The sequence below is a fragment of the Zootoca vivipara genome, chromosome 16, assembly GCF_965207765.1.
Source record: "Zootoca vivipara chromosome 16, rZooViv2.hap1.1, whole genome shotgun sequence".
NCBI classification, from domain to species: domain Eukaryota; kingdom Metazoa; phylum Chordata; class Lepidosauria; order Squamata; family Lacertidae; genus Zootoca; species Zootoca vivipara.
In genome coordinates, this window is record NC_142599.1 from 26,642,260 (window position 1) to 26,661,112 (window position 18,853).

General features: G+C 47.9%; 1 protein-coding gene across 3 annotated transcripts; it reads right to left on the reverse strand.

The window, feature by feature from the left end:
- Positions 1-774: 774 nt before the first annotated feature.
- On the reverse strand, positions 775-18,853 carry PAQR6 (progestin and adipoQ receptor family member 6). Of its 3 annotated transcripts, XM_088659666.1 has the most exons (9): positions 18,706-18,842; positions 17,145-17,213; positions 8,634-8,842; positions 7,278-7,405; positions 6,557-6,762; positions 6,293-6,419; positions 3,470-3,566; positions 2,769-2,913; positions 775-2,185 (listed from the first exon to the last, which is right to left on the reverse strand). In XM_088659666.1, the coding sequence occupies exons 3-9, from the start codon at positions 8,682-8,684 to the stop codon at positions 1,914-1,916; spliced, it is 1,026 nt and encodes a 341-aa protein (XP_088515792.1). In that variant the 5' UTR covers positions 8,685-8,842; positions 17,145-17,213; positions 18,706-18,842; the 3' UTR covers positions 775-1,913. The 3 variants fall into 3 exon arrangements, with proteins under 3 accessions (XP_088515792.1, XP_034953675.1, XP_088515793.1); XM_035097784.3 differs by lacking the exon at positions 17,145-17,213 and having other exon boundaries at positions 18,706-18,853; XM_088659667.1 differs by lacking the exons at positions 17,145-17,213; positions 18,706-18,842 and adding an exon at positions 13,465-13,801.

The window sequence follows — 18,853 nt, forward strand, 5'->3', positions numbered from 1 at the left end:
TACATGGGGAGCTAAGAAACAGAGGGTGCTGGAGGTGTAAATGACTATCAGACTTTGAAAAGCTGGTCTCACTGGAAATGTTTAGTTGGGGCTGGCAGTTATTTTAATTTGGTTATACAGTAACTGTAAACTGTCTATTATTGTTGTTATTGTTATTATTGGTTTCTATTGATTTATTGGTTTGTTTGTTGCCTTTATAGGATATTCTGTTTTTAATGTTTGATTATATATGCTGTAAGCCACCCAGGGTAGCTGGGCGGGACATAAATTAAATTATGATTACGATTATGTTGTTGTTGAATTAATTGAACCAAATAGGTTCAACTGGATTTTGAATAAATATACAATGAATAGCTGCTGCTTTGATTTTTTTACTGTGTTATTATCTTCCTTTGTGGGCTGTGCAAACTGCTATTCTGAAGGATGTTTTTAAGAGGATGGGGGGGTTGTGTGCTGGGTATGAGTTTATGGAACCAAGGGGCCATGGACCAAAAATGTTTGGAAACAGCCGGCTTAATCCATCACAGTTGTGCACCTTTATGGATCATCCCAGCATCCAACCGTCTGTTGCAATCTGTGCCCGTTCTTTGTCTAATCTTGCTTACAGGAGGCACAGAGAATTCTCATCCTGCTGTTGCTCTCCTCTCTTACAGCAAACTGATTTAGACTGGGGGCTTCTTGTGTAAACAACAACAACAACTCACAATGGTCCTCAACTACGGTTGTTGCACTCACTCAGCATCTCCTCTCTGGACAGGGCTTTCCCAGGGGGACTTCCCAATAATTGGTTAACAAATAATGAGTGCAACTTGGGGTGGGGAGAGATGCCATTTGGGTTTTCATGCAACAATAAGCTGTGCAATCGAAAAGTTATCTTGTGGGCCAGTGGGCGGTGCTATTCTCTTGCGCCAAGTGTGGAGAGAGTCCTCTCTTTCTGGGGTTTTTGGCCCACAGAGGATGCCTCCACCCCCTTGTGTCACATGAGAATCACAGGATCGTAGAATTGGAAGGCATCTTCTCATCTAGGTCGTCCCTGCAACGCAGGAATCACAGCTGGAGAATCTGAGACAGAATGCAAGAGGGGCGAGGGAAGTTGCTCAAGAAAAATGGGTTGGTGGTAGACGAATAGAAAGGAGGGCCTTCTTTGTATGATGCAAGATGAATTGATGGAATTTATTGCCCTAAGGTGTGGTGATAGTGTGGGCGGTTTAAAAGGGGGTGAGAGTATTGGATGCAGAGTAGGTCTAGGCTCCATGTTCAGAGAAAGCCTCCCACAGAATACCTTCACACTCTCCCTGGAAGTATCTGCTTGCCATAGCTGGAGACAAGAGTTATGTAAGAACATCAGAGGAGGCCTGGAGCTGGGATCAGGCTGAAGGCCCATTCTAGCCCAGCATCCTGTCCTCAAAATGGCCAACCAGATACCCACAACAGGAAGCCCATGAGCAGGACTCTCAGTGCAACAGCAACTCTCATTAGGAGAACATCTGAAGAGAAAGGACATGGTGCCCAGATATTTAGAATTTAGCACCCCTGGAAGCAGAGCTGACTGGAAAGTGAAAATCTGGCTCTGTGTAGTAGGAGAGAGAGAGCCAGCAATGGTTGTCCCAGGCAGGAACCCAAGTCTACTTCTCTGACATATTGTGTGGGGAGGCATTCAGTTGTGGGTCTCCGCGCTGCACACCCACGAACAGTTGAATCCCAAACAAATGTTTAAAGTGCTCAAACTTACGAGGAACATTCAAAAGGGTCCCTCCCCCACGTTACTCTGGACACGGAACACTGAGGTATAAAGTGCGACAGCGGATAAAATTCTCACCCAGGGGCTCTCAAAGGAGTCGCCGCCCGAGGGAGGTGGAACGAAGGTCTCTCAGAGAAACCGAAGCCACAGAGCGCCGCCAGAGAGGGCTCCATCATTGCTCCTTGGGCCGCTCCACCTCGGGGATGTTGCTCTGCAGAATCAGGGTAGTGCCGGAGGATCGGAGGAGGGCCATAGTGAAGGCAGCCACTAGTGCGAGGTTGCCCAGCAGGGCAGCTCCAAGGATGGCAAAAGTTTGGGTGAAGGTGGCCGCTGGGGCATGAGCGCTCAGCCAGGCCCGGCGCGAATGCAAGTCCCATAAAACAGATTCCAGTTGGAAATGGGTGCCCACGACAGCACAGATGTGGAAGAGCTGGTGGCTGTGTCCTGTAGTGGGGGGGGGAAGGGAGGTGGGAGAGAGAAGAGATGGGGAGGGAGGAGATAAGAGAAGATCAAGAGAAAGAAAATGGTTGTAACAGAAGAAGAGCTGGGGCTGGATAAAGCCAATGGCCCATACATTTTGTTCTCACAGTGGCCAACCAGATGCCTCTATTGGTCAAGCCCAAGAGCACTCTTTCCTCCTGCGGTTTCCGGCAAGTGGTATTCAGAAGCATTTCCTGCTTCTGACTTTGGACTTGATTAAGGTAAAGGTAAAGGACCCCTGGACGGTTAAGTCCAGTCAAAGGTGACTATGGGGTTGCAGCGCTCATCTCGCTTCTGGCCGTGGGAGACGGTGTTTGTCCGCAGACAGCTTTCTGGGTCATGTGGCTAACAAGACTAAACCGCTTCTGGAACAACGGGACACCGTGACAGAAACCAGAGCGCATGGAAACATCATTCCCGCCACAGCGGTACCTATTTATCTACTTGCACTGGTGTGCTTTCGAACTGCTAGGTTGGCAAGAGATGGGACAGAGCAACCCTGTCGCAGGGATTCAATTGTCTCCACCCCGGCCCACCCCTCTCTTACCAATGTAATCAAAGCGCCCAGGGGCCAGGCGCTCCGGCAGGTGGGAAGCGAAGAGGAAGCCAGTGAGGGCTGCGAAAAGAAGGTGGTAGAAGTAACCAGGGACGGAGTCATTCCAGGCACAGTCTTCACCAAAGCAGAACAAGAGCTGAAAGGCAAGGAAGTGGCATGAGTCTGCCAGGAAGGGTGGCTCTGGAAGGAAGGAACAGCGACACCATGCCAAAGGACAAAGCCACCTGCTTCCTGTGACACCATGAGCAAAGGAAAGAAATGAAGGCAAGAATTTGCAACTGCATGGCACAGCAAGACTTGGGTGTGGGGAGGCTCACCCCAAAAACTATTGGGACTAATCTGGATTATTGGTATGCGAAGGTAGAGGAAACTGCACATTCAGTCCTTAGAGGCCAAAGTAAAAGAATATATGAACGTAAGAACAGCCCTGCAGGATCAGGCCAATGGCCCATCTAGTCCAGCATCCTGTTCTCACAGTGGCCAACCGGGGAACCCAGCAAACAGCAGCTGAGCATAAGAGCCACACTCTCCCCTCCTGCAGTTCCCAACACCTGCTGTTCAGATGCATTATTGCCTCTGACTGGGAGGGCAGAGCCTAGCCCTTGTGGTTAGCAGCCATTGACAACCCACTCCCAGCAGAGCCCCCCACCCCACCCCACCCCGTGGCTACACTGCCCCCACCGTCAGCCTACCCTGTAGAACAACGGAATGTTGTCGAAGACGAAAGGGTAAGCAAAGGCTGTAGTCCTCAAGATCTTGCACAAAGAAGGACACTCCAGTTCCAGGAATCTAGACCGGGAGACCAATGGGAGGGGGAGGGAAAAGTTCTAATTAAAAAGTGGTGAAAACAGCCTATGAAGAAAAAATAGTCAGGGTAGGGTGGAGTAGCAGTTTTGAATCTCTGGCTTGAAACAGAGCATCTACATTAGGCTTTTAAACAGCCCCCTGGCGCTTCATCTACACGTCCAACAGGTAGATTGTGATCTACCAGTAGATCACTGGATGTCTGTGGTAGATCACTGCTAGATCACTGGCACCCCTAAAAAAAGCTCACCCCAAATTTTCCTGCTCCCTAAAAAAAGCTGAACAATGACCTGAAGCCCTAAACAAAAATGGGACTCCCTCCCTTCTAAAAGAAGCTCAACAAGTTTGACCTAAACCCCCCAAAACAGGGCTTCCCTTCCTTAAAAAACCAACAGTTTTGACCTGGACCCCCCAAAAGGGGGTAGATCACTCCCAGTTTTTAACTCTGCGAGTAGATCAGAGTCTCTTGGGAAGTGGCCACCCCTGATCTACAACAACCTTGTAAGAGGGCGGCTGCCCAGTTGGCACTGACCTCATGATGGGGGACTTTTCAGTGGTTGTTCCCCCAGCGGCGTAACTAGCCGTTTGGGTGCCGGGGTGGCGCATGCACCCTGACCCGGGGGTGGGACAAGCATCCCACGGGGGGCGGAGCAAGCTGCCCATGGGGTGGGGCTAGCCAAGGCAGAGTGTGCTGCACGGAGCCTCCATGGAGTCTGCTGCCGGTGGACACAAGCCCCACGCTGCCAATTCCCCTAGCCACGCCTCTGAGTTCCCCAGCTGCGGAATGCCCTCCCCAGCACAATGTGTCTGTCTCCATCACTCCGTGTGGTGTAGTGGTTGGAGTGTTGGACCAAGACCTGGGAAACCAGGGTTCGAATCCCCCACTCCGCCCCATGAAGTTCATGGAGTGGTGTTGGGACAGTCACTCACTCTCAGCCTAGCCTACCTCACAGGGTAGTTGTTGTGGAGATTAAACGAGAGGGAGAACCATGAAAGCCACATCGAGGGGGGGGAAACAGTGGGAAATAAACAACAACAACAACAACATTGAAAGCTTCTCAGAACAGGGCTGCCTTCAGAAACAATGAATGAATAAATATTAACTTGCAGGAGGAATTTGAAAACATTCCTGTTTGCCTTGGCACTTGGTGGCTGAAAGATACTGTTCCTAGCAACCTCAAGATCAGCGGCAGAAGGATGTTTTCAAATGTAATTGCTTGTAATGGTTTCATATTGTAATTGCTTTAAGAACATCTTGATCTGTTTTAGAAAGCTTTGGCTTTGTTTTTTTAATTCTGTATCTGCTGCCTGGGGCTCCTTGAGAGGTGTAATTTGTTGTTGTTGTTGTTGTTTTGTTGTTGTTTTAAATCGACATTCTGAAGACAGGCATTGATTAAGAAAATGGAGGCCTGCAGCCACGCAGCAAACTCAGGGCCAGGACGACTTAGGCTGCCACATAACCTAGAAGTAAACCCCATTGAAGTTAATGGGGCTTACTTCTGAGCAGACGTGAGTAGGATTCTTCTATAAACCTCAGTGCGCTTGCACAGGAGCAAGCCCTGCAGAATGCACCGGGACTTCTGCGGTCACGGAGCCACTGAATTGTAGATTTGGAAGAAACCCAACGGTCATCTAGTCCAACCCCCTGCAATTGTGTGAGCCAAAAGGCCCTCTCAGCCACAGACTTGCTGGAGGAATCCCAACCCCCACACTTTCAGTCCCAGAACTCCACCCTCACCTGAAATCAGGGTGGGTGGGTTGCACTTCTGCAGCTCAGATATGAGGCCAGGGCATAGCTGCCAAGTTATCCCTTTTTTACAGGGATTTTCCCTTATGCTGAATAGGCTTCCTCGCGAGAAAAGGGAAAACTTGGCAGCTATGGGCCAGGGACTTGTAATGTCCACCTGAATGAAGAGGGATCATTCAGGACCCTTGTCCCAGGCTTCTTTCGCCTGGTGATTTATTGTTTATTTTGCTTTCTTAACAGCAAAGGGACCCCCCCCATCCCAGGTATATGGTTGGTGATAGGGCAGGGCATCTCCATTTTCCCTTGTTCTCTTCCCACCCACCACCCACCTGCCACAAATCCCTCCTGTCCTATAACTGGTAACTTCTGTGTTTTTAAATCTACATACAAAACTATTTGCAGTTGAAGGTTACTTAATGATCTGGTGGCAGGTGAATATTACAGATATCCTGAGAGGATGATTTAACAGTGTTCTTGGTTTGAGCTGAAGTGGTTTTGGGGAAAGAGTGCCGCTTTTTAAACTCATATTTGCTAGCAAACATCAACTGCATAGTCTCACTCCCTGCTTGGTTTTTTGACAAGGTTCCCAATTATAGAAAGCGCTGGATCTGAAGCCATAGTTGGCCCATGGTTGCCTGGCTGGCAATAAGATCTTTAAAATAAACTGAGTTCCAAAATGCAGCCTTTTTTTTTTGAAATCTAAAATGCCACAACTTCACATCTGTGCAAGATACACTGTTTTCATTTCAGCTCTGACCTCGGCATGGCACAAAAGCCTTACCCAGTGTGCTTTTTTTCTTCAGGGGGCACCCAAGGCTATGCAATAACGGCACCTTCCCCCCCCCACCTCCACCCTGAAAAATGTTTAAAGTGTGGCACTTACGGTACAAACTTCATAGTGAGGAGCGGCTCCTTCCCCCCCCCTCAAAAAAAATAAAAAAATAAAAGCACTGGCCTTACTTACCGGGAGTAACAAGACAGGCTGGTGCAGATAAAGGAATTCAGGGCCGCCAGGGGGACAAAGCAGTGGTGCAAAGGGCCGTCCACCCAGACATCAGGCATTGCGTAGGCTCCGTATGTGATAGCGCAGCCTATAATAAACAGAGAAGAAACTTGCGCAACCTCTGTTGGAAAATTCAAGACAGATTAAAGGGAGTCCTTCTAACATGCAGCACACACAGTTAGCCCACGGAACTCCCTCCCACCAGTGACTTGAAGGCTGCCTCACCCAAACTGTAGAGGCTGAGCGCTCCGTAGTCCAAGAAGTAGCAGATGTGCCTGGCATGGGTGGACATGGTGCTGAATGTGTGGGCACAGCTGGAGGTGAAGGGGTAGAGGCAGACCAGAACCATGTAGGCCAGGAAGGGCCAGTTGTAGGTGTCATGCCAGAAGTCCAGGCAGTAGGAGAGCATCAGGAAGCGCCACAGAAAATACCTGCAAGGGGCAAAGGGCATCCAGGAGAAGGACAACGGCCCAGCGGTTCCCAAACTTTTTCAGCCCACTGTCCCCTTGGTTCCATAAACACATCCCCAGTCACCTTATCAAAAAAGCAATATTCAGAATAGCACTTTGCACAACCCAGTGAGGAAATCCGAAATCCGAAACAGGAACAATTAAATTGCAGGCTTGATTCAAAATCCAAGTGAAACTATTTAATCAGTTCAACAAAATTGATGAAGTTGATCCTGTGGTACTGTACCAGCTTTTCAAAGTCCGAAAGTCATTTACAGACCCTCCAAGCATCCCTGTTTTCCAGGGACAGTCCTGGATTTACAAAAGCCATCCTGGTTTCTGATTTTAATCCCAGGATGTCCTGCTTTTTTTAGGAAGTCCTTATTTTCATCAGAGAAATGTTGGAAGGTATGGAGTTATGTGACACACACACACCCCCAAGCCAAGGAGATAAGTAATTCTACACAGAACGTGGCTGAAAGACGCTGCAGACTTACCATGTTGGCAGAAAATGTGTCCAAATGTTGAGGGTTTCGTTGTTCAGCTGAAAAGTGCTGAGGACGCAATCCAAGGCAGAGCTTTTGGGGTGACGGTAGCCAGAGATGATCCCATCTTCCCAGAAGATCTACAGGATAGGATTTGCCCAATGAGTCAGTTTTGAGTTGCCAAGGCAGAAATTTAGCAGAAGTGAGGCCTGCATCAAAAGCTTTATTTAAGTGTCCCATCACCACAACTCTACCTGCGGCAACAGGCTCTCCTTAACTTCAGTTCTGTTAGTTCAGAGGTAGGGAACCTTTGGCCCTCCAGATGTTGCTGAACTACAACTCCCATCAGCCCTAGCAAGCATGGTCAATGTGGAGGGGTGATGGGAGTTGTAGTTCAGCAGCATTTGGAAGGTCAAAGGGTCATGTGTTAATTCATCAAGGGTCACCAATGCAGCACCCCCAGGCACCAGTGTGACCACCAGAACCCCCTTCGGCACCCAAAAAGGTTTCAGTAGATATCCCCTCAAAAATCCACAACTGCTTCTGTTTGCTCAGCTTCCCCTGCATTGAACATGTCCCCTTATACATGCCCACATTTCCTTGGGCGCCAAGAATGGATGCCCTCCCTCCCTTCTGCTCTGAACAGGAGAGGGGCAAAGAGCTTCTCTCTAAGAGTGAGGGTGGCAATGACTGCTGTAGCAATCTTTCACCCTGCTGACAGGAGGGCACAGCGACACCATGTTGTGGTCCTGCCTCTCTTTCTGCCCATTCAGATGTAGCGGCCCCACGGCAGCCATTTTGTGTTATGCCACTCCCGCAGAGCAGCCATTTTGTGGCTGGCGGCCACGGCACACTCTCCAAATTCCAAATGGGCCCCACTGGCCCCAAAGACTCTCATTTTACATCTTCCCTATTTCACATTTTAACAAAACACCCCCCGGGCCAATAACTACCTTCCATCCCATTCCCGGAGTCTATGAGCTGGGAAACGATCCAAACAGGAGGCTTTCGATTTGTTAGGCTGCATTCGCATGTAACGTGAAAATGCTTAGATTGCGGCCCTCCAGATGTTTTGGCCTACAACTCCCATGATCCCTAGCTAACAGGACCAGTGGTCAGGGATGATGGGAATTGTAGTCCAAAACATCTGGAGGGCCGAAGTTTGGGGGTGCCTGGCTTAGAGAGTTCACACTCTTTTAAGCACGACTTGGAACAGGCAGCCTTCAAACAGAGGACCACCCTGTGGCGGAAATTGAACCGGCCAAGGTGTGTTGATTTTAAGAGACCCTCCTGGAGAGAATCTAGTGGGGACTGGGTTGGGGGGAGATAGCCCCTACATCATAAACACTGGAAGGGTAATTTACTCACACGAGGTACTTGGTGGACCCTGAAGATCTGAGGCAGCTTTATTGTAAGCATTTCCAGTCACAGTGCACGGGATTCTCTTGGAGATGTGTTTTTAAAGGCAACTCTGCTTGTGGGTGGAGATTTTGCTAAGTGGTCCTGGGCAGCTGTAGTCCACAACCCCCTTCCTCCAGGTAGCTCTGGAGACGGGGATGGGGGTCAACATTTGTCTCCTAAAATGACAAAGGAAAAAGGAGGATGGGTCCAGGGGATATACATATATATCCAGGTACTGGGGGGGGGAGAGAGGGAGAGGGGGAGAGAGGGAGAGAGAGGTGTGAAAATTCACCCAAGGGGCGAAACAAAAGTGTTCAGAACCCAGGAGATTCTGTCACCAAACATGGAGCTAGAGAGTTTGTACGATTGAGGTCCTCCTAGCCTTAGGGCGGCAAACAATAACCTCGCAATCAACTTCAACAATAAATAAATAACACACACACACAATTGGTTTTACATAAATTTATACACAATAACTTTAACCTTTCCCCAACATAAAAATAAAAAAGGTTCTTTCAAACCTTCGGACCTCCTCCCCTCCCTCCATGAGTTCCATTTCCCCCCCCAAAATAAAAAAAATCTTTTTTTCCTGCATCTTTTGCCATTATCCATCTATTATATAATCATAGTTACCAAAATTCATTTCACATTACAAGTGTCAGTGTATCCCGGCCAATAATTTTAACTGTCTACAGTGGTCTTTTAAGTATATTAAGAAGTTGTCGATAAATCGATAAATAAAACAAAATAAACCAACATCATAAAATTAATAAACAGTCACAAATAAAACAGGGAGCAGAAGCAGAAATAGAATCATTAGAATCGTAGGGTTGGAAGGGCCCCCCAAGGGTCATCCAGTCCAACCCCATGCAATGCACAGCTAAAGGATCCCTGACAGGTGGCCACCCACCCTCTGTTTAAAAGCCTCCAATGAAGCAGAGTTCACCACCTTCCGAAGGAGTCACTTTCACTGGTGAACAGCTTGTATAAAGTGCCGCCACAGAGAATTGGGCAGAGAATTGTGTCCAGACATGAATGCAAAAACGGCAGCTGCCAGATGCACTTTGGGGGGGAGTGATTCCAAAAGGCTGTGGGACCCCCTTCCCTTCCAGCTCCAGCGACTGCCAAACTCACTCTGCCAGGGGACCACCTAGAGGCCTTCCAGCTGTTCCTGTTTTCTGGCAATTCAGCACCTGGGAGAGCTTCAAAAGCACTTCTTAGGCATCATCTTGCTGCAAGCCCTAAAACAGCCCACTAAGGCAGGCCAGCAACATGACCCCCAGCCAGCAAATGCCAAAAAGCCAAGCCCAGGGGAATAGTTGTTTATGAGGTCACGGCAGAGACCAAGGGTTCTCTGAGGGTTTCCTGATTTACAGAACAGGAACACTGATATATCATAGAATCATAGAATCATAGAGTTGGAAGAGACCACAAGGGCCATCCAGTCCAACCCCCTGCCGAGCAGGAAACACCATCAAAGCATTCTTGACATATGCCTGTCAAGCCTCTGCTTAAAGACTTCCAAAGAAGGAGACTCCACCACACTCCTTGGTAGCAAATTCCACTGCCGAACAGCTCGTATGTCTCTCCCTTGCAAACAATTTGTCCAGTTTAGAGATATTTTGGTGAGGGTTTGCTACTGAGTGTGTCAGTCTTTGTCCCCCATTCAGTGCAATGGCCAGAAGCTTCTGAAGTGTGTGTTCATGTGTCACAATGCTCCACAACAGAGTCCTTAACTCATCATTTTCTAAGCTTCATAAAACTTTTCAAGTCACATTGGATCTGTTTCTCCTTTATTGTGCAACCGCTGCAGATCACACATAGGCAGAAACAGAGGTCACAGCCCAAGGTCACCCAGTGGTTGAGGAAGGATTCGAACTCTGGTCTCCAAAGTCACACTCTGAAAAGCCCTCGTCTATTTTTCTGTCCATCCAAAGAAAGGGATGCTTGGCAGGGTGGGAGATTTCTCATCACTACAGCACACTCTCTAAACCACTGTCCCAAGACGATTTACACACAGAATAATTAAAACAATTAATGCACACACACACACACACACACACACACAAAACCCAGCAATTTGCAGTGTTGCACCCCACCCCAATCTCTAAGCAGGGTGAGATTCCAGGGGTTCAAGGCAGCTTTGTGTTGTTTCCTTTTGGCAATGAGGCACAGCAGAGACTGTGGTGTCTTTATCTATATATATATATATATAAATGTAAAATGTGCATGTTTGTGGGTCTCCACTTTTCTCTGAAACCGCTTGACCGATTCTATTGAAATTTGGACACAACGGTCAATTCTAATACGCGAGTGTTTGCATAACCTTAGATTGTACAGATCTCACACCTGTCACAGGTAAAAACGTGATTTTGTCAAAAAATAGCGCCCTCCAGTGGACATCAAAGGAACAGACGCCATATCCTTTTGTGTACCAATAGCCCCTTAATCCCGCCCCTCCTCCTCCTACCTCCCCATCGAGGCCTCTCCAGAACCGCATATTGCCGAGAGCCAGGCCAGGCCATGCAGGCCCCACCACCGACGGAGGCGATGCCCCGAGAACCAGGCCAACCCGGGAGACCCTACAACTGATGGAAACGATGCCACGAGAACCAGGCCACCCGGGAGACCCCAGCCTGGCTCGGACCCCCACGCCGCTTCCATCCCACGGAGGAGTGTCCAGGTAAGACGCGACATGTCGGACCCCGGCTCCATAACTTTACACCATGGCGACTTGCCCCATTAAACCCCGCACATAACTCCCACCTCAGGAACCACTGAGCCACAGCAATGCATGGCCGGGTACAGCTAGTGCTATATAGTTTATTTACACATACATGCAACCTGAGTCTACGGTGGTTGGGTTCATAGCATTAATACCCCAAAAAGGGTCTTGTTTCTCCCATAGCTACAGCCTTGGATTCAAACAAAAACCAAACATTGCTCTGCCTCTCTGCCTTCTCCCAGCTTGCTGCTTTCCCTCTAGCACACATCACTCTCAACTCTCACTATGTATGCCTTTCTAACTACCTGTGAGTTGAGGGATTTGCCAACTCACACAGAAACTCTTTCCTTTGATGACCCATCATCCAGGCGATTGCCTCACCCAGGAGCTACCCTGGCTTAAATTTTGACTCTTGCTGAATCCAGAGGTTAGAAGGGTCTCAGCGTACAGCCTACCTCCCCACCCCAACGGATAACAATAGCAAGCCTAAAACTCTAAGAAGTGGACACTTCTGGTAAAGATCCATTTATCCAGCTGGGAAAAACCTGTCAGAACAGAAATATCTTCGACTGTTTCCTGAAAATGTGGGGTGCTGTTCCACAGGACACCCTAGAAGTTTGGAACTTGCAAAGGAGACTCTCTGGCAGACTGCAGTGATCTATTGGGTACAGAAGGGGGTAGCATCCAAAGCAGGGTTGTTAATGAGGGCAGGATGTCCTGGTCCGGTCACACCAGGATGCCACCAGATACAAAACAGCTTCTGGACCATTTCCAGGCCCAATTCTGTGTGTGAGCTTCAACCTTTGACACCCTAACAGCATGGAATTGGTCGGTTTTACTGCTTTTATCTCTGCTGAGGCGCAATTTAGACAGGAAATGCATTTATACCATGTTGTGTTTTAAACTCTGTCGTGTGTGTGCCCCCCTGGAGAAGATCAGAGTTATGGGGAGGCGGAGAAATATGGGAAATAAATAATTGAAGCCAGATGCATTGTGCAAGAACACAGCACAAAACCACAAGATGTAATAAAACAGAGATAGGGTCATCAGATGGTTATTTAGTTATAGTACTTGAGTTGTTGCACAAAGGACTCCTAGTCACTTACAGTCTGTTTAAAAACATGAACACAAATGCATTATAATGCTGACACATTCACACATGCAGTCCAGAAAAATATATACGAAACATCACTCTTTTCATCTGTCATAATAGCAGCAGGCAGTTTTGGCCACACACAAGCAGCATAGGACATAGAGTCACAGCGTACATTTAAATCCCAAATAATTATGGGAACTGAAGTTTGTTGAAGGTACTATGAATTGTAGGTCTGTGAGGGGAACTACAGTTCCCAGGATTCTCTGGGGGAAATCATGCACTTTCAATGTGTGGCTCTGCCTTAAAGTATCATCACTGGAGTCTATGAAAAATCTGGTGGGGCGGGGGGGGGGTAAAGTTTTTTTAAGGCTCTGAAAAAATGCCAGTGAATGCCCAAGGCTTACCTTACTGGCGAAGAGCAGACCCTCCAAGTGTCCTTGTTTTCCAGGGATGTCCCTGATTTAGAGAAGCCGTCCCAGTTTCTGACTGGATCCCAGAATGCCCCGCTTTTCCTTAGGACGTCCCTATTTTCATCGGAGAAATGTTGGAGGGTATGGAGTTATCCAATCCCCGAGCCGTCTGAAGGCAATTCTGTATAGGGAAGGGTTTTGTTTTTTAAAGGTTTAATGTTCTATTGTGTTTTTATATATTTTGGAAGCTGCCCAGATTGCTGGGGCAACCCAATAAGATGTGTGGGGTATAAATAGTAAAATTATCATTATGGAATGGGACGTCCCAATTTTCATCGGAGAAATGTTGGAGGGTTATGGGAGAGCATTCTACAGATGGGGAGTGGCCCCTGAAAAGGCCCTCTCCCTTGCCATCCCCTTCCCGGCCTCCCTCAAAAATTGGACCCAGGGATAAAACAGAATAATCAGACAGAAAAACAAAAGGCATCTGCTAAAACAAAGGCCTGCTGGATTTAAAAAAAAAAAGCTTGAGCCAGCAAAGAACAGCAAGAGAAGGACGTAACCAACCTCATGGGGCAAGGAGTTCCACAGTTCTGGTCCATATAAAGCGCTGACCATCTCTATTTTGACAATGGGGGTGGTGGAATGGGACACGGAGTTGTCCCCCAGTTCCCCCTCCAGAATCTTTTCCCTTTCAACCAAGGAGACCTTTCATTCACAGGGGTGGGGAAAGAAATCTCTCCCCCCCCCCGCCCCGTTTTTCCACAAACTAGAAATCAAGTTCTCTTTTGTTCCTTCGCACAAGGCCACCATTGACAGCTGAAGGCCCTCGGAGTCACATGGTTGACCACAGAGAGGAGTCAAGGCAAAACGATGAAGGCTTTCGGCGGGGATGGAAATAAAAGATTAATTACTTCTTTGTAACCAACCCAGACAAACAGATTCCGAGGAAAAACCCGCCGGGAAGATGGGAGGGCACCCAAAGCGCCAAGGTCAGAAGGGGTTCCCTCCCCCACCATCTCATTATCCATTTTTCCAGTTTGGCAAAATGTTGCATCCAATAAAAATCACCGGTTGTGCTTCCCCCCGTCACCCCACCATCCCAAACACTCCTCCTCTTCTTCCACCCTTGCCCTGCCTCTCTCCCTTCCTGCTTTCTGTCCAGTGTGTGCCAGCCACCACTGGGCTCCCTTCTTGCTGAGAAAGACCCAAGCCAAGGTTGAATTCTTGGGAGATAAAATCACCCTTTCCATCGTTAGAGCAATATTTTTTTTGAAGCGTGGTCTCAAAGGCGTGATGGGTTTGGGAGCTGGGAGCAGCAAGGAAAATGAACATCAGGAGATCCCTCCTGGATCAGCCCAGTGGCTCACCTAGTCCAGCATCCAGTTCTCACAGTAGCCAACTAGGTGCCTGTCTAGCAGGATTCGGGCACAAGAGCCCTCTCCTTTCCTGTGGTTTCCAGCAACTGGGATTCAGAAACACTACTGCCTCTGACTGTGGAGGAAGGGCAGAGCCATTGTGGCCATCAGACATTGACAGCCATGAATTTGTCCAGTACTCTCTTAAAGCCATCCAAGCTGGTAGCCATTGCTGCCTCCTGTGGCAGGGAGTTCCATAGTTTAACTATGTGCGTCTTTTTTCTGTCCTGAATCTTCCAACGTTCCAGTTCATTGGATTTCCACACATTCTATAAAGAGAGGGATAAAACCTTTTTTTTCTATCCTCTTTCTGCCTGCCATGCCAAGCATAATTATATAAACTTCTACCATGTCACCTCCTGCTTGCCTTTTCTCTATACTACAAAATCCCAACGGCTGCAACCATTCCTCACAGGGGAGTCGCTTCATCCCCTCAATCATTTTGCTTGGCCATTTCTGAACCTTTTTCCAACTCTACAATATCCTTTTTGAGGTGAGGAGGCCAGAACTGCACACAATATTCCAAATGCGGTCATACCATAGATTTCTATAACGGCATTATGATACTGGCAAGTTTTGCTTTCAATTCCTTTTCTAATGATCCGTAGCATGGAATCTGCCTTTTCTACAGCCACGGCACACTGGGTCAACATCTTTACTGAGCTGTCCACTATGACCTCAAGGTCTCGTTCCTGGCCAGTCCCCACCAGTTCAGACCCCATGGATGCATATGTGAAATTAAGATTTATTTATTTTTTTGCCACAACATGCATCACTTTACAGTGAACATCATTTACCACTCACCCACTTTGGGGAGGTCCTTTTGGAGCTCTTTGCTGTGGGATATTGCAGTCAAATATAACTAGAAAGCTTAGGGGTAGTTAACGCATGAATGGGTTAAAACCATGGAACCGTATTCCTAGACTCAGGTCATACCGCTTCACCTCCATTGAAGAAGGAAGTGAAGCCTCCTTTGTTTACTCTCTTGTACTATGTGAAGCTCACCAGGCAACACGTATGAGCTTGACTACTTCAAGCCCAGACTGCATGCTCAGAAGTATTTATTGGTATTTCACAACCCAGTAATTTTCTACCTGTGTTCTTATTGCTGCTGCATGGAATAGCTTATGAATGTGACCTTTGGAGTTTGTAAGTAAAGCATTTAAATTTACTAAATAGCCCCAAAGCAGCTGCAGGCCCAAGTTTGGGAAACACTGGTTTAGGGAAAGCCCACCCAGAAACGTAGAAGTGGCATGTGCTTTATTTCTGTTTACCTACTGTTGATTCCCCCCGCTTGACAAACCAGAAGTATATAAATTTTGTTAAATAAATAATTCCCACCAGTAGTGCTCAAGGCCTGAGACCCCCCTCCCCACACATCGCATCCAATGGAGCCATGCACTTAAAGAACCCCAATAAAATTATCCCCAAGTCCTAACACCCCTGTGGAAAACAATAGTTGCTTTGAAACCCAACAATGAGCTTCGTATCTCTTTTGGATTTACCCAACACACGCATCTGGCACAGGCGAGGTTTTAAGGAGGTATTTGGCAATTAAAAAAAACCAAACCCTTGAAAAATATAATAAAGCCGGCTTTCTCAGGCAGCAAAAGCTTTTTTAGTGCTTAAGAGATTTTCCATATTCAAAAGCACTTAGCAGACATTAGCTAATTGAAGCCACCCGCCTTCCTTTGAAGAACAAAACAAATCCCCTTCCTCCAAGATAATCACTGCAAATGATGCTGTGGGCTCCAGATTCTGCATTCATAAAGAGCCCGCTGGATCAGGCCAATGGCCCATCTAATCCAGCATCCTTTTCTCACAAGACACTTGTAGAAAACTTGCAAGCAGGACCCAGGCATGGCAAGAGTCCTCTCGCCTCCTGCAGCTTCCAGGCTTCAAGAAGCATTTCTGCCTCAAACTGTGGGAGCAGAGCACCGCCACCGTTTAGGGGTACTCTCATTTTGACTCAAGAAAATCGCCATTTTATAGTTCAAATTGGGGAAAATAAATACAGTGGTACCTCCGGATACAAACTTAATTCGTTCCGGAGCTCCGTTCTTAACCTGAAAAAGTTCTTAACCTGAGTTACCACTTTAGCTAATGGGGCCTCCTGTGACCGCCGCGCGATTTCTGTTCTCATCCTGAGGTAAAGTTCTTAACCTGAGGTACTACTTCCAGGTTAGCGGAGTCTGTAACCTGAAGTGCTTGTAACTCGAGGTACCACTGTACAGTAAATGGACAAAAGTACAAAGATTCACAAAACGTTTAGGGGTATGCATACCCTTGCATAACCCCAGAATAAAAGCACTGGTCCTCTCCTCCACAAATGTGTCTACAGTACTGTAATTCTCTCCTAAAGCCACCTAGGACCCCCCACTCCTAGGTTTTTCAATCATAGAATTGTAGAGCTGGGAGGGACTCCCCAAAGGTCATCTAACTCCAACCCCCTGCGCAAATCTGCTTTTATAGCTGTCACCAATTCCATGTTCTCATGTCATACATGTCATACAAACACACATGGGTATATGAAATACCCGGTGGTCCTCAACAGCTGGTCTGCAGCCCCAAGTCTCCCAGCTTCTCCTGGGGATCGCCGACGCTGCTAGCTGGCATTTGGGTGGGAGACACAAGGACCTCTTTTTCAACGGTAAAGGCAACAGTTTTGCTTACCGCAGTGCTTTTCATTCCTGCCATGCTGAGCTGGAAGCAAGTCTGCCTGTCCCCCCAAGTTTCTAGTCCATGTTAAGGAAAGACGAAGGAAGCCTAATGGCTGCGCAGATTTTCACCCACAAACATCCAACGTGGATATTTCCCTCAGGTGCTTACCTTGAGTTGACGCCAAGTCCCTCCTGAGTGATGGCACTGGCGTTATCCATACACACCGGTTTCTCATGCCTAGAAAAATCTGATTTTAGACTCTAACCCTCACTTTCTTCTTCTGTGTGAGATAAGGAGTGAAGGCTGATTCTGGCAGTTCCCAAGCAGGGCATGGGGATGACGTTCGTACCACCCCTTATCAGTTGTCCTCAGCATCTGGCCTTCAGGGCTGCGTTGCCTCTGAACATGGAGGTTCCATTTCCCTATCATTCATTTTTTTTCCTCCCCCTTCTCAGTTTAATCCCCACAACAACCCTGCGAGGTGAGGCTGAGAGGAATAGTGGCTGGTCCCATGGTTGCCCATTGAACTTCATGGCTGAGTGGGGATTTGAACCCTGGTCCCCCAGGTCCTAGTCACTTCCCCACCCCTGGCTCTTGTGGGTGATAACTATGAACAGTTATCTGCTCCCCCATGAGTTGTCCATCCCCCCCACTTTTAAAAACCCCAAGGCTAATGTCACATTTAACTATGCAGTTGTCTGAAATTATAGATCAATCACACCGTTGATTTATAAATTTCCGTCGTGCCATCCACTCCTCCACCCCTGTTATCTCCCCCCCAATCTAAAAAAACCCCAATAAGCCTTAGACTCTCCACACAGGGGAACTGCTCCAAACCCTCACCCACTCAACCTTCCCTGATAATTTTGGTTACTCCTTTCTGACCCTTTTGTGGTTCTAAAATAGCCCTTTTCTAATGGGATGATGAGCAGAACAGCAAACACTAGCTTTGAAATTTTAATGCTAGAGGAATCACACCAGGGACGCACAGCTGAAGCACAAAAAAAGCTCGGAGAAATCCAAATTCGGTACGAGCAGCCAAAAGTTAAGTCCTATTTCTAATTCCATTGGTCCACCTAAAAATGATATTCAAAACTTAGCAGCTGTGGCCAAGACATTATGGGAATGGAGGTTCCCTCTCTCCTGAGCTGGGCACAGCTGCACTGATCTGTATAGAAAAAATCCCAAACTCCCTCTCCTCCCAAAAAGTCGCACTATCTTCAAATTTAAGCCCATTTAGAGCTGGGTAAACTGAGGCTAAGGAATGGACGCAGGACCAGGCTAGTAGAGAGCAGGTGGCTTGATCTCCTCCTCCTTTTTCTCAACTCTGCCTACTAAAGTCCCGCTTCCTGAGATAACGGCTGGCTACGCCAGGAGCCTAAGGCCAGAATCATAGAATTGTAGAGAAGTAAGGGATCCCAGGGGTCATCTAGTCCAACCCCCTGCAATCACAGCTAATGAATTCCTGATAGACAGCCATCCAACCTCAGGCCGAGATCCACTGGGTCCAGAGAGCCAAGGCTGTGACGACCAGGCACATCGATGCGCCCGGAAAGATTTTCAGCTGCATCCTGAAAAACTTTTGACCAAGGCAAAGCTCAAAAGTTAGTTTTTTTTATTTTAAAAAAGTAACTCGACAGCTGGCACAGCAGGAAGGAGAGGAAGGAAACCACCGCCCAGGCGAGAAGAATGAAAGGCAGGCAAGAAGGCCGAGGAGGCTGTCAGTTACCTGCTCCAGAGAGGACGGACCCTGCGGGGCAGACCCCCCCAATGAACCGCTACCAGCACTCCATCTTGTCCGAGTTGCGGGGCCTGCAGCCTGGGCTCCAAGCGAGCTCAGTGTGTTCCTGTTTTCCCCCCTTAGTTTTTACTCCCCC